Source organism: Alosa pseudoharengus, unplaced genomic scaffold, assembly GCF_046254945.1.
Source record: "Alosa pseudoharengus isolate Yale_2024_CS ecotype anadromous, Long Island Sound unplaced genomic scaffold, YU_APseudo_1.1 YU_APseudo_1.1_scf_1, whole genome shotgun sequence".
Classification (NCBI taxonomy): Eukaryota; Metazoa; Chordata; class Actinopteri; order Clupeiformes; family Clupeidae; genus Alosa; species Alosa pseudoharengus.
Genome location: NW_027468564.1, coordinates 25,298,394 through 25,324,582, shown reverse-complemented (window position 1 = coordinate 25,324,582; position 26,189 = coordinate 25,298,394). Strand labels below are relative to the sequence as shown.

Here is a 26,189-nt window from a genome sequence, read left to right as displayed (position 1 = left end):
CTAACATTCACTCAACGGGTGAGGACTGTGTGAACTCTGCTGTCTTTGTATGAACATTTGAACGAGGAAATAAAACAGTATTATACCAGATTATATGATTTGAACAGAAGTTAGGCTTATTAATAATGAATTGATAAACTTTTAGAAAACTTTGAGCACTGATTCAGTCTTGCATTCCATTGTTTGCAGGTAGGCCTACATTTCATTCCGTTTTTTAAATAGCAATCTCAAAACAGCGTCAAAACAACCACTAGTGGACAAAAAAGGTATTGCATGTGCACTGTTAAAGGGGTGGTTCAGGATTTTGGACATAGGACCTCATTTCCAAGTAAGTAAGTGTGATATTTATTAGTGGAGACCGTTTTCAACACGTTTCATCCAGTCCTTCTAATTGCAGGGTTCGCTGGTGCTAGGCTAGTGCAAGTCATCAGTATGTGTTAGCCTGCCACTAAAAACAGTCTTACCCACTCATAAGCACATAATTCATTCATAATTCATAAAACATTACCTGACAAGACAAGTTTTTTCCCCCTGGCACTAATGGCACTAATGTGACTTGTATTTATGTAGCTTACTTACCATCAGCAGTTGCAAAGCCAACATGACCCAGTGCAAAGACAAGCACAATCACAGTCCGTGCTGAAAAGAGATATTATATTGTCATACTTATAAAGCTGGAAAATACATTGATGGCATTAGCTTACAGTAGCAAACCTTCATGTATTGTGCCAATGGGTTGCCCGACAATGACAGAAAATAAAACGGATGCTCCTGTAATGCTGTTGAAATGTAATAATCCATAGGTATACAGTATAAACCAAAGATGTCTGCTGATGAACACCCTTAAAGGAACACGCCACCCAATGTCAGTAGTAATATATGTTCTTACCTTAACTTTCACGAGTTGAGTCATACCTCTCCCGTGTCCGTACGTGCACTCAAACGCTCTGGTGCGCGGCTGGACTGTGTTAGCATGTTGCTATGCTAGCGGGCTTTGACGGCAACTAAGCGTAGAAGTAATCAAAAACATCCACGTTTTAGCAACTTAAATACAGTTGCACGAGTAGTTGATAGAAATGCTACGGCCACGCAACGTGAAACGTGGCGATTTTCCAAGCGAATAAACCGGAGAACTACAATGTGTGGCGCAATAGCACTTGGGAGTACTTCGACCTAGCGTAGTAGTATTGTTAACACCTAATTGTAGATCCTATCCACCACAGAGTTTAGAATCCATGCTGGATCGACCCTCAGCCTCTCCCTCCCCTCTGAGCGAGAGAGAGGCACACACACTAGAGATGCGCTGATGGGCTATTATTTCAACCATAACTGCATAGCAAAACTTATCATCCATCAGCCATCCATCAACACCAAAGTTTTTTGACCAATTTTCGAAACGGCACCCGCCCACCATCCGCTGGTTGTTTTAATGTAGGCTATATGGGTGATGCAGCGCTGCTGACGTGAGGCTAGAAAGCCCTTGCCTGTTCTAGGAAGACTGATCCAATGCAGCAAATATATTAAAAGGCTAAAGTCGTACATTGGCTATGTTGTAGCCTATCCCCAGAATATCAGCAGCAAACTCAGTCTCTGTCTCGCAAAACAGTCTCCAAATAAAACGCACATTGGCCTGTTGCCTATACTGCCAGCTTGTGACAATATATCGTCCAAAATGCTTGATTGCATTGCATTCTCCACATTTTTAACTACATTTTCATGTACCACATCAGCATTTTTGTTCAGTGAATCTTTTGTAAATTGCTTTAAAATGAATTGCGCTGTCTGTCTGAAAAAGACGCGCTCGTGCAGTCAAAATGAATGGGAGTCTTCAGAACAGGCTTTCAGTCACCCTGACATAACAGTGTGTAAAGTAGCCTATAATGTGAATGACTTGTTATTTTATCAAGGATTTCTTTCTATTTGCAAAAAATAAAGTACAATAGGCATTAATTAGTAGGCCAGGAGCATGTTGAAATTATGTGGCAAATTGCGTTTTTTATTACAATGATAAAATTGTAAAAGGACGTGACCGAAGCTGAGGCAAGCCAGGCAATAGGCCTATAGGCCCGACGGTAATTGTAAAGCAATTTACAAAAGATTCACTGAACAAAAATGCTGATGTGGTACATGAAAATGTAGCTAAAAATGTGGAGAATGCAATGCAATCAAGCATTTTGGACGATATATTTTCACAAGCTGGCAGACAAGGCAACAGGCCGATGTGCGTTTTATTTGGAGACTGTTTTGCGAGACAGAGACTGAGTTTGCTGCTGATATTCTGGGGATAGGCTACAACATAGCCAATGTACGACTTTAGCCTTTTAATATATTTGCTGCATTGGATCAGTCTTCCTAGAACAGGCAAGGGCTTTCTAGCCTCACGTCAGCAGCGCTGCATCACCCATATAGCCTACATTAAAACAACCAGCGGATGGTGGGCGGGTGCCGTTTCGAAAATTGGTCAAAAAACTTTGGTGTTGATGGATGGCTGATGGATGATAAGTTTTGCTATGCAGTTATGGTTGAAATAATAGCCCATCAGCGCATCTCTAGTGTGTGTGCCTCTCTCTCGCTCAGAGGGGAGGGAGAGGCTGAGGGTCGATCCAGCATGGATTCTAAACTCTGTGGTGGATAGGATCTACAATTAGGTGTTAACAATACTACTATGCTAGGTCGAAGTACTCCCAAGTGCTATTGCGCCACACATTGTAGTTCTCCGGTTTATTCGCTTGGAAAATCGCCACGTTTCACGTTGCGTGGCCGTAGCATTTCTATCAACTACTCGTGCAACTGTATTTAAGTTGCTAAAACGTGGATGTTTTTGATTACTTCTACGCTTAGTTGCCGTCAAAGCCCGCTAGCATAGCAACATGCTAACACAGTCCAGCCGCGCACCAGAGCGTTTGAGTGCACGTACGGACACGGGAGAGGTATGACTCAACTCGTGAAAGTTAATGTAAGAACATATATTACTACTGACATTGGGTGGCGTGTTCCTTTAAAGGGAAGTCCGTCTTGGTAACAGCTTCGGCCAGCTATTTCCGGTGGTTATTTTGTCATGTCAATCATGTGGTTTGCAACAATGCCGTTGGAATTGGTTACTTACAATACAGGAAGGGGTGCAATATGTGACAACTGGCGATACAAACTAACCCCATACATTTCTATGGAGAACATTTTGAGTGCTGTATGTCATCATTATAAAGTCTCTGACTGATCTTTGTTTCTTTTGGGAAATGGTGGGCCTACACTTTGATTTGTGAAAATAAATACTTTGGCCCTATTTTCACCACCTGGTGCATGGCGGAAAACGGATTATTATCCCAGTGCATGCTTATCTTGCACGTTTCTTTTTTTGACCAGCGCGCCAAGGATTGTGGCAATTAACGATCTAAGGAGGGGTCTGGCGCGTTGTCTAAAAATCTCTATCGTACACTACGATACACTAAAAACGCAATACGCCACTGACCAAGAGAAACCTGGTCAGAAGTCCATGGCGAGTTGTTTATATGTTATTTTAAGAGCGCACCATCAACAGTGAACAGTGAAATGGGCACCCTGCAATGCATTACAAACTACACCAATACAAAATACACAATTTGGCCTTTTGGCTAAGATCAAGTGTAGTATCTGATCTAGTAGTATCAGTTTAATATCTGATACGTCCTCTATCCGAGGACCATATATTAACCTTATTTTTGGAACAGGGAGAAGGAAGAGGGGCTTGCTCCGTCCGCTCCACGCATTGACCCGATATTGCAGTGACTCCAGGAACAGTGCACATCCGGGGCAGTCGTGGCCTACTGGTCAGGGCGTTGGGCTTGTAACCGGAGGGTTTCCGGTTCGATCCCCGACCAGTGGAAATTGGCGAAGTGCCCTTGAGCAAGGCACCTAACCACTCACCCCTCCACGAGAAACGCGGTAGCAAGGCTCACTGTGTTCACTGTGTGCTCTGTGTGTTCACTAATTCACGGATGGGATAAATTCAGAGATCAAATTCCTTGTATTAGCAAGTATACTTGGTCTAGAAACCTGATTTACATATAGGCCTACATTTACCAATAGATCTCACAATGAGTAGTTATTCACCATCATTTGCAAATTGGTAATGACGGATAGGCAAATATGAAGCACAGCTGAAGACGCACCATCACAAGATGTAAGCAACTCCTCTGCAGAATAAACGTTTTTATATTCAGTCATTCAAACATTACTGGGGTAAGTGTTTTCAATGGTAACCAATTGTCAGTCAATAGTGAAAGTAATTAACTGTTTATAACTGTTTTGTCGTTGACTGACACCATGGTGAATTAAGTTTCACTTTGCCAAGGAGTTCAAATAATAGACAAGTGCAAATGTGTGTAGGCTATACTCTGTTGGGTTTTAATAAAGCATGGTTTAGTGGAATAACTATTCCATGCGGTCTTGCGTGTAAGCAGGTTCCTTCAAATGCGCTATGAAAATGACTATGAAAATACAGATGCTGTTAAATGGAATGACAGATGTCATTCTCATTGGTTTACACACCCATGACTGATTAAGAAACCTAGGAACACCTTGTTGCGCAACCCGCCTGACGTTTGATAACGAAAACACTCCTAATGTGGACTGGACATCCTACTAAATTTAAATAAGCTTTAAACCACGATGGTAGTGCCCTTAGTTTTAAAGTTGACCACTACCCCTTATGAAACAAAAGTATATTGCAATACACTAGAATTTATATTGCAATACATTGGGAAATATATTTCAATATATGAGAAACATAGACATATATTTGAAAATATATAGCAATACATGGATGGACAACATATTGCTATATATTGATTAATATATTTTAGAATGTATTGCTGTGCAAACAAACCTGTATTACATTATTGCATGTATGTTTATTGTTTATGAGTTAAGCAAGCTCCAGGCTCCAAATCACATTTAGCATGACATTCATTGTATTTTACATTATAAAGCCATATGGATAGACTATATATGGCTATGTATTGATTCATATATGGTAAAATGTAAGTGGCAGAGTATTTTAAAAGAAATCATTACAGCAAAAAGTACAAGAGTCCATTCTCCACATGACATTTCATCCTCAACATTTTTTTTCTCATGACATTTCATAATCAACATGGCATTTCAGTCCTCCACACTGGAACGTGGAGGAATACATGCATAAAGGTTGGCATAATGTGGCAGATCAACTAACATACATGTCCCATTGAATTTCATCACATCAAAAACCTGTTTCCTGCCTTGTAACACTATTTTCAAGCCAACCACATTTTCTAAATTTGCAACTGAAAGTGTGATTTGTCATACCGTCTTCCAACAGCAAAACATTTTCTGTTATCAAGTATCTCTACCACAATGTAATAATACACAGTGATTATGTGTCCATTATCCAACAAAACAGTGAAGCTGTTCCTTTTCATTACTCTAGTGAATTGCTCTGAGTAATACAGTTCTCCTTTGACCAAAATCCTGGTGAATATTTTCACTACTGTATCCGTGGTGACTGAAAATGTCTCTCTCATAGCCAGCATCTCTTCGTTAGTAAGTTTTCGCACAAAGTGTAGACCAAGGGTCACAAGTCCAAGTTCTGATCCAAGTTCTGCTGTGTAAGAACATTGAGAACAGAGAGGTCTTAGAGGAAGTACTATCAGTGAAACAGTCAAACACAGAACAGTAGATTAGTAGTAGTTATTAGTAGATTACTTACAGTAATCCCACCACCATCGTGTCCGTCTTCTGAGCCATTGTCAGAGTCGAGGTCAGAGGACTCCTGATCCAGTTTAAGACAAAGCATATGAATGGTATACATGGTTATACTGTAGCATACACATACATCCATGTTGGATGCATTGCATTATAATTAAGCTGTACTTCATATCAATATTTAATACATCATAGCAAATAAATAATACTCTCATGCCACTCTCACTCTAATGCCAACCGCCTGCAAAGTGGATGGCAATGATACGTTTTTGCCACCAAATCTCTCAAATGGAGGGCTTTCCGATTATCCCACTAAACATTGGGTCTGACACAAGACTTTGCTCAACATTCTAAATAGATACTAATCAAGAAAGATTATTATTTCAGTTATCTGAAACTAAATTGTGGCCATTTAGTGCAGCATATTGTCACTAAAATACACACAAAAGGTCATGTTCATGACTCACCATTCCCTGTTTTGACAGATGCATGTTGATGGCCTCAGCCAGCTTCCTAGAATAAGAATGGGAAAAAAAATATATTGTCAGAGGCTGTTCTGAGCGTATAACATGTATGCCACCCCCCCACACACACACACACACACACACGCACACACACACACACACACTTGACGTGAAAATGAGTGGCTAAGTTTGCTAGCCAGTGTGCTGCATCATGCTAGCTACGTTTAGCTAAGTCACAAGCTTGTAAAATCATACAAACCACAAAACTACAACAGTAGCCTAAATACAGAACAACTATTTAACAATGTAAGTTAACTAGACTAGGTTGGAGTAAAACACAAACCTCCTTTTCCAGTATCTCCTTGTTCTTGATGGAATCTCATATTCTGAATCTGGGGCAATGTATTTCCTTCTCCTTCCGTCCATATCGATAACGTTACCTCTTTTCAAGCGATGGAAAGAACGGAACCCTCCACAGCATCAAAAAAGACCGCAGCAGTGACGACTCCAGAAGGTAATATCCCATCCATTTTCTCTATGTTTTGTACAGCGAGCACATTGTATAAGGCAATGACACAGATGCTAAAACGCTAAGTTAACCAGCAGAATTTTACAACACTACCCAGAACCCTGCGGTGTAAAAGCAACGTCTCTGATTGGGCGAGCTAGTTGTTACCATAGACACCTTAACCTGGCGGAACAGAGCCATATAAAAAATCGGGCGCGAAGAACGACAAGCCAGCCAACATTAAAAATATCAGTGTATTGTTCTCTGGTCGCGGTTAGAAGAAAACATGAAGTTTGCTCTTTTGAGCTGGTCGAAGGGGAATGATAAAGGCGCCCTTAGCATAGTGCCCATAAATTGGGTCATAGAATGGAATTGGGTCACGGAAAAAGAGTATCTTGTCGAGTGTTGCAGCATCGGTGTGAAAAAGCCTGCTAAAGGGGAGGCCAGTTGAATCGGCACACATTTTGCAGTTGGCAGGCAAGTATTTGTGCTTATGATGTCTTTATACTTAATTAGTCATACAATAATCATGATGGCACCTGCTGAGGTTTTTGCATCATTTTCCAAGTAATGTTTGATGGCCAAATAAAGTTAGCTTTTGGACAGTGAGCGGGACTAGGCCGAAAGTCATGTGAGTCCTGCTTCATTTGAATTTTTAGCAGGCTAGCTAACGGCCATTAGCCTAGTCATGCGTCTCGCTTCATATGCATTTTGAATTGGCATTGAAACATGAATTATACACGTTGTGAAACATCTGTTAAACATCAATTAAATCTAAATTGAAAAAGCAGCATGTGATATGCAGTTCATGGACCACAGGAGTTTTTTATTTTATTTTTTATTTTTAACATGTTATGTATTTGCAACTTGTTTGGTGTCCTGTTGTAGTAAATTCAGTGGGCCATATTTTCCAGAAATTCTATCTGTCTTATCAGCTGTGAAGACCCTCATTGCAGACAAGATGACCTAAAGCTCAAGCTATGAAGGTGAAAGTGAATGTGAGACCAGTGCTGCTCTACCATCATCTCCTCAACCCACATCTCCCAAATCAACATCAGTAAGTACATTTTTGTAATAATCGATTAAAAACATTCTGTCATTGGTCATTTTTCTTTAAAAACGTCAATTAAAAACTGTTCTGTTTTTTGTTCCTGTTTGTCTTTCCTTCTCACAATTGATTAGGTGCAACTAGGGAATGATGACATCAGGGTGGCTGCCCATTGTTGGGAGACGGCAAAGGCACAACCAACAGCAAAGGGCATGGCCCGCACCCTCCTGCTGGGCCTGTTCAGCATCGAAGTCTTACTTAAGTCCAACCAGAGAGACGTCAGCCTCTGGACCCCAAGAAGCTAAAAGCTTTTTGGTAAGACTAAAAAAATATTTTTAGTGGATTAATATGTGCTAGAAAAATATTAGCAGTATTGGGATCCACCTCATCTTTCCTTTTGCAACAATCAGAGGATAACATTTGTCTTTCTTATGTTATCTTTTACAGATGCAGTTACTCAGAAACATCCAGGTGTGAAGATCGCCGATATCCGAACGGCCATAAATAAGAGAATCTGTGAATTGAGGCATCAAGAGAAGAAGAAGTCCACAGGCAGTTGAAGCACAGGCAGTGGACCTTAGCATGTGCACTTTTGTTTGTTGTCCTTTGATTGTCCCTCAGGACTATTCTGTTGTTGCACTTATTCTTTTTTCTTTTTATTGAAGGACGGGTGTTCTTTCTAAATGTTTTTATTTATAGTTTTTGTTAATTTAGTTTTTTTTTTTTTTTTAAATAAACCTTATTCAGTTAAGGAAGTACTGTATATTGATGTATTATTCAATATTTCCAGAAATTGTACATTAGATTATCTGAAGATTCTCATTCATCAGGTAATGGTAGTCAAAACTAAGTTGTATACAAAGAAAATGTCAGTTGCATACAATTTAACACACTACATTAGATAATGTCATACGTACCATGTATACAATATACTGTACAATACATACAACTATATATATATATACACATAATCAATATATTTTTCAACATAGATAAGATATATGTTCCCATATATATCTGATTATATTATCTTGTACATTGAGGTATATTTCATATATATGTCTCATAATTTTATCATATATTTACATATATTTAGAATGCCTCTTCTGATATATAATCTCATACAATATGGGACATATTTCAATATATTTAATAATATATTAAATAGTATAATAATGTATTTAATCAATATATGAAAACGGCAATAATTGCAGTATTTTAATATACTGTGTAATATATCACTTGCATATATAATATATCATTATATAATATATTCTAAGATATATTACCATTTAAAAATCACAATATATGAATACGCTTTAAATATATTGTTACATAATATATTGAGAAATATATTTTTGTTGCGTAAGGGACACTACAGTCTGATACACTTTCATTATCTGAATCTATGTTGAATATGAATATATAAACTGAAAATCTATGAACAGATTAAAAGGGTCTATATTAGAGATAATTTTGTATGTAATGTGTCTATGTAGCCTACATAAATATGTATGTGTGCAGTATATGCACTCTAACATTTTGCCGTTCATTTATTTTTTTATTTTATTAATATCCTGTTATTTTAAAATACTGCACTTTGCTGTCAAATAAAGAAAACATATGTTAAATTACAATCTGTCCATTGTTGTTTTCTTAAAACACATACTTCCTGTTAACCCAGGTACAAAACAACCTTATCGTGCAGTATTATTTGCAGTCTGGGAAGGTATAAACGAACAATAGGGTGCACCCTGTAATACTGACCAGAACTTTTCTACACTATGTCTGGACTGACGCTATATTGTCATTTAGTTGGCTCAGTATTGCTCAAATGAGAAATATTTAATTATTTTATTCAAATTTGAGGGCAGCCGTGGCCTACTGGTTAGCGCTTTGGACTTGCAACCAGAGGGTTGCCAGTTCGAACCCCGACCAGTAGGCACGTCTGAAGTGACCTTGAGCAAGGCACCTAACCCCTCACTGCTCCCCGGGCGCCGCTGTTGTTGCAGCCAGCTCACTGCGCCGGGATTAGTGTGTGCTTCACTTCACTGTGTGCTGAGTGTGTTTCACTAATTCACGGATTGGGATAAATGCAGAGACCAAATTTCCCTCACGGGATCAAAAGAGTATATATACTTATACTTATACTAATAAATGATCAGTGTCTTTTTGTTACCCAGCAGCAGTAATAGTAGTGGATTGGTGTTTGTATCATTTCCAACAGTGCTTTTATGAGGCACCACCATATACAGTAGTTGCCATCATTTAGAAGTCCTTAGTAAGAGCTTAGAGCTGTCCCAGTGTCACGTTTCAAAGGGCTTTGATGGTTTGAGTATACACTTACTGAGCCCCTTCTTTGAGTCTGCTTCAGTGCAGACATCAACAAAGGGAATTACCCACAATTCAAAGTGTTATGATGTCTACCACAGAGACCATAGGGACATTTTAAAAATACAAAGGTAAACAACAGCATGACACATGACCAGCTTGTAAAACAAGTTTGAAAAAATGTGGAATCAGGCAGTTGTCTTCTGTGTATTGGCCGTTTTGGAAAGCAACAAACTTAAAATGAAAATTCCCAAACCGGCAAGTATCAGCAACATATTTGTTATTAAACGTCACCATGGTAACATGTGATCTCGTGAAGTGCTGTCACAAACCCATTTACACCTGAGCACGTGTGGCCTAACAGACTCACCCACTTAGCAACTGAGATCAATTACGTCTGTGAGTCTTTAGTCCTTAGTCCTCAGGCCCCACTTTGGGGTTCAGTCATTATGTGTCTGTGTACTTCCTATGAGTTGGTCTTTACCTTATAAGGTGAATATTCTTGGACCTCATACGTTTACTATAGATATAAAAGTTGTAGCAATTGGACTAATAGTTTAAAAAAGGCCTGTTATATTGAAGATACTGTCACAGTAGTGAAGTGTTAAAATAACAGGAAAATAATGGCAACCATACTAAACTTCAGCTGTTTAAAATAGTGTATTAATACATAATGAATGCAGGGGGATTCCATCTACAGTATAGAGCAAGGCCGTACTCATGATGTCAACATTGGGGGGGACCAAATCTGTGGTGGGGTCTGTGAGGGACCCCCAAACAGAATTTCAATACATTTCATGCAAAAATATTATTAAAAATCACAAACAAGTCGTTAGTTAGGTCAGTCAATTAGGTTATTCCAAACTTTTGACGGACACAGATGCTCCCCCCCCCCCCCCGTGAGTTTTGTGAAAAGAGAAGGGTGGAGAAGAAGCAACTTCACTGGTCCATCCCTGGACCCGTGACTCCATTTGTGTTCAAAATGTATACTTTAAAAGAAATTACAAACTAGAGTATCTTATGATAACCTCTATATGACACAGAATGTGGTTCTTTGACTTATTACTTACACCTGAAGATTTTTTTAAACTAAGGCTTAGACTCATAGGTTTGGAGCCTAATAAGATTTTGTCTTTTAATTTAGATTTTATTATGCTGGCGGCTAATCACACAATTTTAACGTAGTTTGAAAGGGACAGGATTCAGGAATATGCTACTAAGACAGGCCCCTCTTCTGTCTGACTCCCCTCATGTTACCCCTGTATGCATTATAGACTGGCTTCTGACAGAAATTACGTTTTGTGCCAACATGTAGAAACACTAGGCCTACTACAGCCTTTAATTGGTGAATGGAGGTGCAAATTCCTTTCTTTGGTTATTGTCCGCGATTCACATTAACTGTAGGCTATCACGTATTGTAAATGTCGCCAGATCACGTTTTGCCTGCATGGATGCGCGATTGAGTGCGCATCTAAATAATATGCAAGATGCAACAATCATTTCTAAGAGGCCTATACACGGTAATTTCTGGCATTACTACTAGCGTATGAATGCATTATTTATGTTGAAAGACGTGAAAGAAATGACACAGGCTTGCACAAATTCATCATTTAAAATAAAACGTTTCACTTTCGCTATCATTGCGAGAATAGGCTTCAATATGGAAAATGTTCCCTTTCAGTCTGATCGGCTCCAAACATGTATGGGATTCCCTTAGCCTGTGCTACACCTTTCCAAGAAGTTTTGTGAAAATTGTACCGGTAGCTTTTGCGATATTGTTGACAGCCCTACCTCAACGCAGTACGGTGCAGTAAATGGAAGCTTTTGATAGCGCACGCTACTAAAAAAAAATCACCAGGACAAACCACTCAGGGGTGTAGGCTACTCTGGAACCATAGGTCACTAATTTGTGTGTTATTTACGTTTGATAACATTTCAGATACGTGTTGGTTTCCTGTAGGCCTAGTATAGCGCTTTATTCTTTCTTTATTTTTCTATGTCCGAATATTGGGGGGGACATTTTGGCCATATTTGAATATTGGGGGGGACACGTCCCCCTCAATGTCTATGGTGACTACGGCCCTGGTATAGAGATGAAATGATGACAACTGCCAAAGAAAGACATTCAAATGAGTTGAACGTTATTATTCAAATTTAAAAGACCAATGTGACTTTGAATATGACCGTCAACTCATTCAAATGTCACTCAGCAACCGAAGGATGACATCAGGAAAATGTGCAGTTGTCTCTTATTTTTTTGTTATAGTTATAGTTTCCAATTTACTTGAAAGCAAGATGACGATCGATCGCCACAAACTTTTAACTCTTTTAGGAGAAAATTTAAGCTGACATGCAATTGTTACCATTCAATCTCATATTAATGAGTAAGAGGCAAAATCCTGTTGTTCCTCACCTCCCACCTTCCCCATCAAACTAGAACAGCATGAAATAGACGCAGGGAAGCATTTTTTCACCAAAACCGGCTCACAATAATACTATAGAGACCACAGCAAAAAAGACTGAAAATATTCGGAAAATATATTTTTTTGAAAGACTACAGTATCACACCTCTCACATCTAAAGACAAGTCTTTAGATTGTATAGTCACAGACTATGATTTTGCAAAAACTATTTGCAAGACTGTAACTAAATTCCGGTAACACTTCACGGTAAGGGTACATGAATTGTAATGAATTCATGCATGAATTTATGTAGCATAGTAATTGACATGAGTTCATAGTCTGTTATTTGTGACCGCACACATGAACAGCACACACTGCAAAAAATGAAATCTAACCAAGTGTTATTAATCTTATAATAAGATCAAAAAATCTATTTGGTGTTGTTTTTAGTATGAAAAGACTTACCAAGTGCTCTCTCGAAAGATCATTTTGACTTAATTTAAGAAGACTGACTTATTTTAAGGAGTCTTATCAAGACAAATTTACTTAAAGTACTGGCAGACAAATTTGCTTGTTTTTAGGACAAATATGCTTAACGCACTGGCAGAAAAATTTGCTTGTTTTTAGGATGAGATGTCTTAAAATAAGTCAAACTTTTCTTAAATTAAGTCAAATGATTTCACGAGAAAGCGCTAGGTAAGTCTCTTTATACTGAAAACAAAACAAACTAGTTATTTTTATCTTGATATTAAGACTAATAATCTTGGTTAGATTTTATTAGATAAGCAGTTTTTTGCAGTGCATCAACTAAAGCTATATATTATACCTATATATTCAGGGTTTTGATATATGTATATTCAGATTTTGACATATATTCTAAGGTTTTGACCTATATTCTAAGGTTTTGACCTATATATTCAGAGTTATGATATATATATTTTCAGATTTTGATATATATATATTCAGACTTTGATATATATACTACTATCAGCTACTTCACTGTCAGCAGATGCAAATTGTTTACATTGAAAAAATTGCTAAAATAAGTTTTCAGTTTTGGCATTGTTTGTTGGTGCTACAAACCATCAAATAGATGATACAAACACAAAATGAAATTATGTCAATTAAACCTCTTATCAGATTTATTTATGGGTATCCTCATTTATTCTGATGTCCAAGTTCCCTGGGCAAGTGCCCAGTTGCCCTAATGGTTAATCCGGCCCTGTCAAGTAGCCATATACTGTAATAAGCGGGATAATGTATAGAACGCCGGTCATTATTGGGAAAATAAGTCCCTTCAGGACAAAGCAAGACCCCTCCGCTGGCGCGTCGGTGTCCGGTTCACCCTGTTGGGACTTATTTTCCCCAAAATGACCGGCGTTCTATACATTATCCCTTACTTCATAGCTTAGTGATAAGAGGAATGTACACGTCATCAACTCTATTCCATGCACTCGGTAAAACATTTAACTAATCAAATACATGTATGTTACCAATGCTACTTACATGCAAATAGAAGAAAATGGGTTTTCTTTTTGACCAGATGACCAACCATCTTCAAAGTATGTAATGCCATAAAAATTCCTTTTTTGGAGGAAGTTTGGACCGTCATGTCAGCTAAAGCAGACTCACAGTTGTGAAATGGTGTCAGTCACCTAAGGGTCATTCAGTATGCTGTGTTCCAGAAAAGCGAAGGTGATGCATTCAAATGAACGGTATAACTGTGCAGGTGGCTTCAAATGCAAATTGCTGGTGAAGATGTACCCTCCAAACAAAGCCTGGGGTCAGATTTATACATGCAAATCCTGTTTTTCATCAAGCAGCATATTACTTGTGGGTGTGCCTGTGTGTGTGTATGTGCATGCATGCGTACATTTATCTACTGTGTGTGTATGTGTCATAGTTCACATTGAGGCTATATGCTTTCAGACAATGTATGGTTTAGGTGGTTTAATTAGTTTTTCCTCCATGGTATAGCACAAAATGTATCAGCCATACGCTTAATTTACCAATACCCAATGTGTAATGCATGAGCAGCATACTAATGAGGAGGGTGGGACATGTCTCATATCATGTTAGATCACATCCTGAGGGTCTAAGCTTTGAGAAAATATATGGTTTATATAGTTGAACCAGTTTTTCCTAAATGGCACAGACCCAAAGGTATAAGCCATATACCCGATTTACCAATACCCAATGTGTTATGCATGGGCTGCATATTAATGAGGAGGGTGGGACATGTCTCATATCATGTTAGATCACATCCTGAGGGTCTAAGCTTTCAGAAAATATATGGTTTATATAGTTGAACCAGTTTTTCCTAAATGGCACAGACCCAAAGGTATCAACCATACCGATTTACTGTACCCAATGTGTTATGCACGGGCTGCATACTAATGAAGAGGTGGGACATGTTAGATCACATCCTGAGGGTCTTTCAGAAAATATATGGTTTATATAGTTGAATCAGTTTTCTCTTCATGGCACAGACCAAAATGTATTATGTGTACACATTCTTCACCTAAATCCATAGAATCCCATTCATTTCAATGGTAAATGTACTTAAGTGGTCTGCAGGTACAGAGGGAATGAGTTTATTTCTTGTTAACATGATTTTTCTTAAACTCTGGGACCAGGGCTACAAGATAATACCACTTTGGGGGGAAAAAAAACTTTTTTCTTTCAGTAAAACACAATAATCTCATGGCGAAGTCAGATAACTGACTTTTACCATAAACTGGCACTTCAACCATTTGGTAGAGGTTCATAGAAATTAAATGGGAGGGTCCTTTGAAAAAAAAATCACAGATTTTTCATACTACAGCCTAATAGAGCAAGATAAAACAAAAAATATTTTTTTCATCACTTTTATCATGGTGTGCCAGTTAAAGGGTTAAGATACACAAAGGTCCTTGCATTAATGAAAGATATCAGATTTGACTCCTGCATTGTACCTTTTTCGCCATCTCGAAATCAAGACATTCCTCATAAAACCTGAAAAACTAAAACTAAAAGACTAAAACGGCACTAAAACTAAACTACATTACATTTTACATTACATTACATTTGGCTGACGCATTTTTAGCCAAAGCGACTTACATATGTCAACTATATGACAAGGGATTACATTGTCCCCGGAGCAACATGGGGTTGAGTGCCTTGCTCAAGGGCACAACGGTGGAAGCCGGGAATTGAAACGACAACTTTCAGACTAGGCTACTGCACGCTAGCCCAGTTCCTTAACCGATACACTACCACCGCCCCTAAACTAAAACTAAAACATTGTGCAAAACTGAAACTAAACTTAGTAATCATTTTGCTCGTAAAACTAATAAAAACTAATCTGAAATCAAAAACCAGACTGAAATAATAAATAAAAACAAAAACTATTAAAAATGTCAAAACTATAATAACTCTGCTTTGAATGCAAATGCATATGTCCCATGTTCCATACTTTAGTAATGTACAATACATACAATAGCATTTGATTGTAGACTCAATATTTCCATGTTGAAGAAAAAGGATCATTACATGTTGTTTAATGGTGTGGGTGATATGGATGCTAATTTTTGAAACAATCTCTTCCAGCGTGACTGCACCTGAAAAAAGAAACATTATTGTTTACAATAATGTAGAAATGAGAGTAAAGTTTTGAAATGTCATTGCCACAGCTATAATTTGGCCTTAGGCACAAGGCTGAGTGTTGAAGTAAATCCTTTTACCAGATCAGACCACTGCATAACAAACACTTACCACTTGCATATAAACATTATATATACACATACATGGTGTGGATCTGTTGTAGAGTAATGATCTACAGTGTAGAATATATCATGTATATATATTGGGTAACACTTGGGTACATGAATTATTATGAATTCATTCATGAATTCATTCATGATATATGCTTTACTATGAATCATCAGTAATTGACATGAGTTCAAAGTCTCTCATTCCTGACCTCATGCATGAACAACACATAAAGCATTAGGTACGGTGGGTACATCATTATGATATATGATCTTAAATATGATCGTCATGATTACAGCAATTTTAGGTTAATTGCTCATGAGTTCATCATGTCTGTGGCCCCTCAACTAAGGTGGTGAATAATGACATGTGATCAGAGAATGACAAAGTTTGAGCAGTGATGACCACATTTTCGGCAGTAAAGGAAATAATCATGATCATGCTTAATAAATTATACTTCATAATGATGTACACACCGTACATAATGCTTTAGGTGAAGTGCTGTTCATGTACAGTATGCCGTCACAAATAACAGACTATGAACTATGAATTCCTGATGATTCATGAGATATTAAGGAATGAACATGAATTCATGATGAGTCATGTACCCTTACCATAAAGTGTTACCATATATGGTATAATATCAGGTAGATGTGCAGTACGCAAAATACTAAAACGTGTTATTACAATATCGTAAATGCCTAAAACTCAAGTCAGTTGGCTTTACTGGCATGGCCGCTCTTGTACAGTGCACACACAGTTGTAATTAAAACGATCCAAAAGTCATCCAGGGAGCGCCTGTGGCCTTGTTTACCTCGGGATTTAAGACACAGTGAATGAGGAAGATGAAGGTTCCCTGCTGTGAGATGAGGATGAGGAAGACGAGGTCCAGAACACTGCCATAGCCCATGTAGAAGAAGCCCAGGACCCAGGGGGACGTGATGACCACAGACTGGACCAACACACGCACGGCCTGGCACCTGTGGAGGGTGTGTGTGAGAGGGAATGGGTTTGTGTGTGTGTGTGTGTGTGTGTGTGTGTTGATGTGGGAGAGAATGTGTGTAAGGGTGTAAGAGGGAACAATTATAGACAAAAACAATCTTAAACACACACACACACACACATACACACACATACAGTATATATATATATATATATATATATATATATATATATATATATATATATATATATACATACAGTATACAGTGCTGTGCATAAGTTAAGAAACCCATGCTAAAGTTGACTAAAAGGAGGAATACAAAATCATCTTTTGTAAATTGATCTTAATGTCTTAACTTATGCACAGCACTGTACATATACTGTTGTCGTCAGTATCAGGCAATGTGTTATTTTCCAGGTTACCTGACATTTCTGATCTCCTCCTTAAGAGGGGATTCATTTGAAGACAGCAGGCAGAGGCTGATGAAGGCGATGAGCAATACAATCAGGTTAACCTGAGAGGGGGGACAATCAAACGATGATTACGGTCTTACACAAACACTAACTCATCACATATCAGCAGGGCTGTAGTCAAGACCATATGATATCAGTCCAATTTGTAATGCCCATTATTGTTGTCTGCACTCTATGTACAATGTTTTGTCTCCATATTATTTGTTTATTTTGTCTACAAAGGTTTATATGCCGATCCATTTATATGAATGGCCGATGCTTACGCTAGGATAACTAATCCATTCAAAAATCTAATACAGCTAGCTACAAAAGACTTTGCTACCGCTAACATTAAGACCATTCAGGGCACCAAAGCTTCCTCCAGTACCACTGAAACCCCTTGTACTTTCACTTTGACAATTATGATTTAACAACAGTACAGATAATGTGCCTTCCACTCACCGAAAAATGTCTTCAATAAACTCAGAATTCAGAGAAATAAAGACACAACCTTCAGCCGGTACTGTCACACTGGTGCGCTGTAAAATCTAACGGCCTTATTTAAATTGTTTAGTAAGTATAACTCCGTTTTTGTGAGTGTAATTTAATGTTGAGGTGGAAAAGTAAACATGATCATTTAAATTAAATATAAACTATATTTCAATTGTTGAAGTTTTGCTACACCGTGAAGTTACTTAGTTAAGCTTACTTAACCTGTTAATTTACCCTAGTTTATAAAAAAAAACATGCAAATCAATTGCCTTGAAGACTAATCTACAGACTAATCTGGTATAGGAATTACAAGTTGTGCAAACATTATGCTTAATTCTTACTTAGTGTAGTGCACTTACAGTGTATACTACTTCCTATTTCACCTAACTAGGTCATTACATGTAAATTATACTGTGTGTTTATTAAACACAACAATTGTATTGCAGTTGTGCTAGCTAATGTTACAGTTCAGCTAACTAATGACATTTCCCACAATGCACTTACATAATGCCATAGCCCTGGCCCACATATTTGTAAAGAGATCACATATTAATCTTTACTGAAATTCAATCTTAAATTACAATAACAAAGTGACAGTGACACCTCAACATTTCATGACACTCATTTTAGGCAAGCAATCTCAACAAAAGACAAAAGTAATCTCATCAAAAGACAAAAACGGAGTTATCCTTACTAAACATTCACTCACAGTGAAGAGGAAGTAAGCTGGCCCCAGCAGACTCCAGGATAAGCCGCCACGTTTCCGCACGCCACACCTACACATGGAGGGGGGGGATGTGTCAAATAGCATAATGAGGATTTCACACTCACTTTCACTTTTATGCTTAAATGTATGCTGCTAGTTCTTTTGTAACAATTACAGAAGTCGTTGAGAATGGGTTTAAAACAACTCTGGGGGTTTCATGTTCAAAATGGAATGCAAAATGACCTTTCCTACTCATGCTTTTGCCAGTTGATGTGATATTACATTTCTACGGAACCCTAGAGGGGTCATTGCAAGATATTTTTTGGTATATATCCAGAAAACGTGCACTAATTTTACTAAATTGTGTGCACATTTAACTAAATTGTGCGAACGTATTACTAAATTGTGTGCACGTTTTACTAAATAGTGCGCTCATTTTACTAAATTTCCTCTCATTTTAATTGTTGTAAATTGAGCACACAATTTAGTAAAACGTGTGCACAATATAATAAAACATGTGCAGAATTTACTAAATCGTGTGCACATTTTACTAAATTTACAGAATTTCTTTCTTTCTGTCGCTCCTTCTTTCTTGCAAAGCTCACCATTCAGTGCCATATCCTGCTGGCATCACTCCAACAACCACAACCACTATCATCAGCGGAAGCATGTAGCCAATCAGAGACAAGTGGCCACAGTTTGGCCCCTCCCCCCGGGGCTTCTTGAGCTTTTTGAGCATCATGATTGACAGGAGGAGGAGCAGCGTGTCCAGGTCCATCCACAGGAAACCGCTCAAGTAGAGGAACATCTGGAGGCCGGAGAGAACTCTACACAACACCTGCCAGAGTGCAAGGAATGAATTAGTAAATATCTCTACACAACACCTGTAAGAGCGCAAGGAATGAATTAGTAAAGTTCTCTACACAAAACCTGTAAGAGCGCAAGGAATGAATTAGTAAATATCTCTACACAACACCTGTCAGAGTGTGATGAATTAATTAGTAAATATCTCTACACAACACCTGTCAGAGTGTGATGAATTAATTAGTAAATATCTCTACACAACACCTGTCAGAGTGTGATGAATTAATTAGTAAATATCTCTACACAACACCTGTAAGAGCGCAAGGAATGAATTAGTAAAGTTCTCTACACAAAACCTGTAAGAGCGCAAGGAATGAATTAGTAAATATCTCTACACAACACCTGTCAGAGTGTGATGAATTAATTAGTAAATATCTCTACACAACACCTGTCAGAGTGTGATGAATTAATTAGTAAATATCTCTACACAACACCTGTCAGAGTGCAAGGAATGAATTAGTAAATATCTCTACACAACATCTGTGGGAGCGTGAGGAATTAATTACTTAACACCTTCATACAACACCTGTGAGAGCATTAGATCTCTACACAACACCTGCCAGAGTGTGATGAATTAATTAGTAAAGATAACACATGAAATAGCCCATGTCAAAAATGCTTTTCTCTGTGTTGTCGAGATATCCACTATAACATGCAAGCCTAACAATTTGTGAAGATCTCTAAACACAACACTTGTCAGAGCGGGATGAATGAATCACTACAGAACCTGATTGTTTTATGTAAAATGGTCAAAAGTTGCCAATAAATGCCATTGCCAAAACAAATTAAATACCTCATGTCAAAAATGCTTATTGTCGAGATATCCACTATGAAATGCAAGCCAACTAACATTGGACTCTCTCACTTACAGTGATTCAATGGTACAAATATCTTACTGTATCACATGCAATGCAAGCAAACAGAACATTTCCAACATAATTATAGTTTAATAATTTAATAAAAAAGGTTTTATTTGCCTCACATGCCTTGGACTGAGAGACCTGTTGCACTAGTTACACTAGACAGATACATATCACATATCACAGTAGAAATACAATCAATATTTGGCGAATGCTGTTGACCAAAGTGACTTACAATAACATGGAAGGGAAAGATGGAGCAACAACTACATTGAGACATTAAGCAATAAAGCAACAAAATGCATACTACACTATTTACACGGTGCCACAGATATAACAACATAATGTCAAAACATGCTGACATCTATAGCCGAAAACCAGACTAAACTCAGTTAAACAATAACAACAAGACACTGTATGGAGCACCTTGTGAGGGAGGATGTGGAGGATGAGCTCTTGGACAAGCAGAGATAGGAGGTGAGCTTGGAATAGGCTAATGCAAAGATTCAGGCGAGCCAGGTTGGTCACTTTGGGGTTCAGGGCGCACAGGGCAAAGGTCACCAGGGTCAGGATCAGGAAGATCAGGCCAATGACCATGGCAGCTATCTTTGGCAAGTTCCTCTACAGATGAGGAAAGAGACAGAGAGGAGAGACATTGGGTCATTGTGAAACTAATACCTGAATGTGTTGTTTGCATGTTAGCGTTAGCTCGCTTCTGCTCACTCATTCTCTTTTGCTGATACATGATCATATTACTTTGTCATTTGAATGAAAACATAAGCATGCACACACACACACACACACACACACACACACACACACAAACAAATACACTACACATACACACACACACACACACACACACACACACACACACACACACATGCGACCATTAGGTTTCACTGAGAGTTTTCCTTGCATTGCCCCACTCCTGCATTTTTCCATGTGTCCCATCATCCCCTCTGAGAGCAGTTGCTCGGGGTCTGTATTTAGCTGGTCTGTAACTGACTGCAAAACGTATCAGAATCTCAGAAAATAATCACCTTATGCATTTGTCATGCAGTCAGCTTAAGAAGGCTGCAGGCAGCTACTGTACATCAAGTCGAATCCCCTTACTCTCACTCTCTTACCTCCACCTGCATGATCACAGCGAAGGTGGACAGGTGCTGACAGGTGCAGTCGGTGTGGGTGGCGTTGGTCTGGGTGACATCACAGCCGTCTACCTCCCAGGCGCTGCCATTCCAGTACACACAGGAGAGCACACCCTGAGGATGCACGACCTAGAGACACACACACACATGTGCGCACACACACACGTGCACAAATTCACACAAACCTGTGTTATCCTGTTTACAGTAATATTAATGTAATATTTATATTAATATTAATGTAAAATTACTACTACTATGCTACTACCATTACTACTGCTTATATACCACTACTATGCTACTGATGACAGTAATAATAATAATAATAATAATAATAATAATAATAATTAACTTCAGAATTTTGAGGCCTCACATTTGTATGCTTGAGAGTGAGGTTTACTGGACTCGACAGCCGTGTGGTTGGCCTCAGGGTAACAGAAACCACTTTGGACATGACAGTGCTGACGTTGACACTTTCTGTAGTGAGGAAGAAGTCGGCTGTGAGGACCTTCTCCATGTTGGTGAAGACCAGGAGTGACGCAGATATCTTGTCTGCTCGAGGGAAACAATACACAGACATCCAAAAAAACATACAAAAATCCCAATAGGCCCAACATGTCAACTTTTTGAATAATAATAATAATGATAATAATAATAATAATAATGATAATAATAATAACAACAATAAAATAACAATAATAGCATAAATAATATGTATTATAATTATTACCCTCTTACCTAACGTAAAGGAGGGTATGATAACGCACACATTTATACCCTTGTCTTCCCTGTGTGCAATAACCCAGTTTGATAGTTTAGCATAATTCACTGTAAGTGGGTTATTCTGGCGTCTGTAGCAAGCACCAGAAACACTCACCTGCATTGTTCTTAGACAGATCAATTTCCAGCTGAGTGTCATCGGCCTTTATCTGGATGGCAACAGGTCTTGGATTTGCGTCTGGTCCGATTGTAATTTGTTGCAGCTCTGCAATGATATTTAGGCATGCATGTTTTATATATATATATATATATATATATATTAAGCAGCCAAGCATACATTGAAGCAAGCAAACATGATTGAGGCTAAGATGATAACAACCCAATTACACAATTGGGCTGGACACAATGTCACATATTGCGCGCAAACACACACACACACACACACACTAGAAGTTTTAGCAAACACACACCTACCCTACTTATCTACAAACCTGCTAATGATGTAGTGATGTGTAAATGACTCCTCATTTTTACATTGGCAGGCATCAAAATGTCCATCACTTCTTCAGAGCTCCTGAGCACACTGTTGATGTGTCGGATGAGTGTGTCTGTTTTCACCGTTGTGTCTCTGGACAGGTCGTACAGGGACTCCAGCAGTTTCACCAGGATAAGGACAACATCCTGTCAAACACAACAGGAGAAGTGGAGTATAAGTATTAAGGGGCTACCATATTGTACACGGTATGTGCTGCGCTTGCTGCTAGGTTGCTCTTGGTTCTTGGTAACGTCCTAAAGATTTTTGTTGTGCTTGCCGCTGGGTTCAGCGCAAAATACCAATGACGTACAGTGCGCCGTGGTCAAAGTTCAACCTGATTGCACTTTGACCGCGGCACGCGCAAGAGCGGCAAAGCGGCAATATGGTGCTTTGCTCAGCGCAGCGGCAGACCAGTTATTGCACGCGCAAGCCATTGACTATAATGCATTTAATAGCGCATACCGCGTGTAATGTGATAGGCCCTTTAGAGTATGAAATGTATGGACCCTTTCAAGAGAGTTCCATTATCAGCATCATAGTTGGCCCCACAAGGCTTCCGTTTTAACATTCCATATATAAGGGATAATGTATAGAACGCCGGTCATTATTGGGAAAATAAGTCCCGACAGGGCGAACCGGACCCCGACGCGCAGCGGAGGGGTCTTGTTTCGCCCTGAAGGGACTTATTTTCCCATAATGACCGGCGTTCTATACATTATCCCGCTTATTATACGGCTACTTGCCAAAACAAAATAATAAACTCCCCACGATATTACTTTAGCCTACATAACCTAGCCTATTTGTTACCGTTCATCGTGGCATTTGCTGAGAAACAATGGTTTGCAACAACACACGCTGCTGAACTTGAATCAAACATTCTTTAGAACACAGCTGATCAACCGTCTCCTTTCACGTTTGAATGAAGTTCCAGTCCTTGCGTAGTGATATGAAAGACGTATCAGAAGCACAAAACCCGTTGCCATTGACAGCGGTAATTATATGTTTGCAGCGGTAATTACATGAATTTATTTACCGCTAGAACTTTGGGAAATCCCATTCAAATCAATGGAGCGTTCTACTAGCATTGTGAAGAGCCGTATAATAAGTTATTTTAATGCAGAGGAAGTAGATTGGCACCCAAATAGAATGTTCAAGCATTGTTTTTGTTTTTATTGTTGAAAGGGTCTATTCACCTTATTCAGCCCCGCCCATTTTTTAAAATTCCACGTTGTCTTTAAACTTCCGGTCGGCTAGCTACGTCCAAGGGCGTCGTAGTGGGGGGACAAGTGGGAATAAATTACCCGGGCCCCAAGTAGGGGGAGGGCCCCTAAGGAGTTGAATTTTATTTAATAATTTCCTTAATTTAAATATCTTAATAAATGTTATTAACTAATATAGATGCAAATATTTCGGGTAAATGCATCAGTTGATTGATGTATTAAATTGTGTCCAAGCCAACATTGTTTGAGGGCAGGCACCCTCTCCCTTGCACGAAATGGTTCAGTCCGCCTTCCCCTGCTAGGCGCATTTTTGAACGTTCATTCTGCTGAAGCGGCAATGCAGACGGTCACGGTGTGAAGATGTCTAAGTCTAAGAAAGCTAAATCCGGTTCCCAGAAAAGAAAAGAGAGGCAAGAAAGGGAGAAAAAAAAGAAATGAGGGAAAGAAGTGCGTTCTTTCCCAAGAAAGGTGAGCCCAATGTGAAAGCAATAGTCTACAAATGAAATGAACTCCTGAAGGTTACAAAACACTTCAATACCACCGCGAATCCGCGATTATCAGTGCTAAAACAGCATTAACACAAAATTAGAAATAACATGATGCCTGATTTATAGCCTACCACAACATTTCAATAGCCTACTAATTCGAAAATTATTATGAGCTAATAGCTTAACTTAGTAGGCTCAATGTTATATAGGTTCATGAGGAAAGGCTGTCAAATTAGTAGCAAAGCTAACTTGTGAAACGCATCACACTCAGTTAGCTATAGATAGCTGTTCTCTCAGCCAAAAGTGTTCAATTTGTATAGATAGCTGTTCTCTCAGCCAAAAGTGTTTTCATTCATTTCATGTTCTAGCTTTTAAACATTCTTCAAATAAAACAGAAATTCAGTGAAGTCTTGGGTAATAAGATTATTTTCTGTTATACAGTACATATAAGAGTTGTTAGATTAATTGAATGTGTGATTAGATAGTAGTTAGTTGTGAACCTCATGCTTCATGCTTACAGCCGGTGGTTGGTTGGTTGGTTGGGGGGCGGGGGGGGGGGCCATGGCCACCACTTGTGCATAGGGCCCAGAATTTGGTGCTATGCCCCTGGCTACGTCTACTTAGCTTCATTGGGATAACACGGCAGAAGAGGATAGAGAGGCTAACTTACAGAACAGCCGCTCCAAAGTCAGTTTTTTCCTAACTTCAGATAGGAAAGCTGTATAACAGAAATGTCTTAAGTCACCAAAATCCTAAATAAACGTTCCTAACTTTAGGATGACCCATAATATATGATGCCAGTCATCTCGATAGAGCTCTGCTATCTCAATGTATCGCAATGGATGTACTGCTCAATCGGAAGTTCGGAGACAATGTGGGCAAAGCTAGCGCCCCCATGTTTGCGCGCGGAATAAGGTGAATAGACCCTTTCAAGAGAGTTCCATTATCAGCATCTAGTTGGCCCCACAAGACTTCCTTTTTAACATTCCGTTATCTTAATGCAGAGGAAGTACATTGGGGCCCAAATAGAACATTCAAGCATTGTTTTTGTTTTTATTGTTGAAAGGGTCTATATGACTACAAATGAAGACCCCAAGAAACGTGTCAACTACTAAAAATCAATCATCGAAACACCTACCTCTTAGGCAGCCACTACTTACATTTGGTGGCAGGTCCTTACTGCTGTTGATTATCCCAGTCAGATAATTGATGATGCACTCTGACAGCTGGGTCTGTATGTCAAACACAAAATGAAGACATTATATCTCATATATTTATCGTCATACCACAAAGGGTGAGAGAACAAGACAAGTTAATCACATGAAATGAAATCAGTGCATGCGGTTTATTATCCTGTGGAATTTGAAGACAACCAGAATAATAAAAACAAAATCTGCCCTTACCTTGCATTCTGCTTCATACACTTGTTGATCGATCTTACAACAAACAAACGGACACACACACACACACACACACACACACACACACACACACACACACACACACACACACACACACACACACAATAAGATGCACAAGA

The 26,189-nt window shown here is 38.7% G+C and overlaps 2 protein-coding genes, 1 long non-coding RNA gene and 1 other non-coding gene across 4 annotated transcripts in view; 1 reads left to right on the top strand and 3 right to left on the bottom strand.

Annotated features, from left to right (window-relative positions):
* The window catches only part of LOC143117688 (uncharacterized), a 44,045-nt gene extending 29,952 nt beyond the window's left edge, over positions 1–14,093 (bottom strand). The window contains exons 1-2 of the mRNA XM_076279284.1: positions 13,978–14,093; positions 580–639 (exon numbers count right to left, since the gene is read on the bottom strand). Coding sequence (XP_076135399.1) covers positions 580–639; positions 13,978–14,083 — 166 coding nt within the window. The 5' untranslated portion in view covers positions 14,084–14,093. The remainder of the gene's footprint in view (positions 1–579; positions 640–13,977) is intronic.
* LOC143137791 (U2 spliceosomal RNA) lies at positions 3,593–3,787 on the top strand. Its single transcript, XR_012990094.1, has one exon. It is a non-coding gene; the product is annotated as a U2 spliceosomal RNA (small nuclear RNA).
* LOC143129572 (uncharacterized) lies at positions 4,898–6,619 on the bottom strand. Its single transcript, XR_012987992.1, has 4 exons — positions 6,526–6,619; positions 6,186–6,231; positions 5,723–5,785; positions 4,898–5,614 (listed from the first exon to the last, which is right to left on the bottom strand). It is a non-coding gene; the product is annotated as an uncharacterized LOC143129572 (long non-coding RNA).
* A 956-nt stretch (positions 14,094–15,049) lies between the features above and the next one.
* LOC143117671 (adhesion G protein-coupled receptor E3-like) overlaps positions 15,050–26,189 on the bottom strand; it is a 48,329-nt gene continuing 37,189 nt past the window's right edge. Inside the window, exons 6-17 of the mRNA XM_076279283.1 lie at positions 26,053–26,085; positions 25,810–25,881; positions 22,898–23,087; positions 22,564–22,671; positions 22,060–22,238; positions 21,669–21,818; positions 20,965–21,159; positions 19,420–19,652; positions 18,818–18,884; positions 17,587–17,678; positions 17,036–17,201; positions 15,050–16,070 (exon numbers count right to left, since the gene is read on the bottom strand). Of these exons, the coding sequence (XP_076135398.1) occupies positions 15,999–16,070; positions 17,036–17,201; positions 17,587–17,678; positions 18,818–18,884; positions 19,420–19,652; positions 20,965–21,159; positions 21,669–21,818; positions 22,060–22,238; positions 22,564–22,671; positions 22,898–23,087; positions 25,810–25,881; positions 26,053–26,085 (1,557 nt within the window). The 3' untranslated portion in view covers positions 15,050–15,998. The remainder of the gene's footprint in view (positions 16,071–17,035; positions 17,202–17,586; positions 17,679–18,817; positions 18,885–19,419; positions 19,653–20,964; positions 21,160–21,668; positions 21,819–22,059; positions 22,239–22,563; positions 22,672–22,897; positions 23,088–25,809; positions 25,882–26,052; positions 26,086–26,189) is intronic.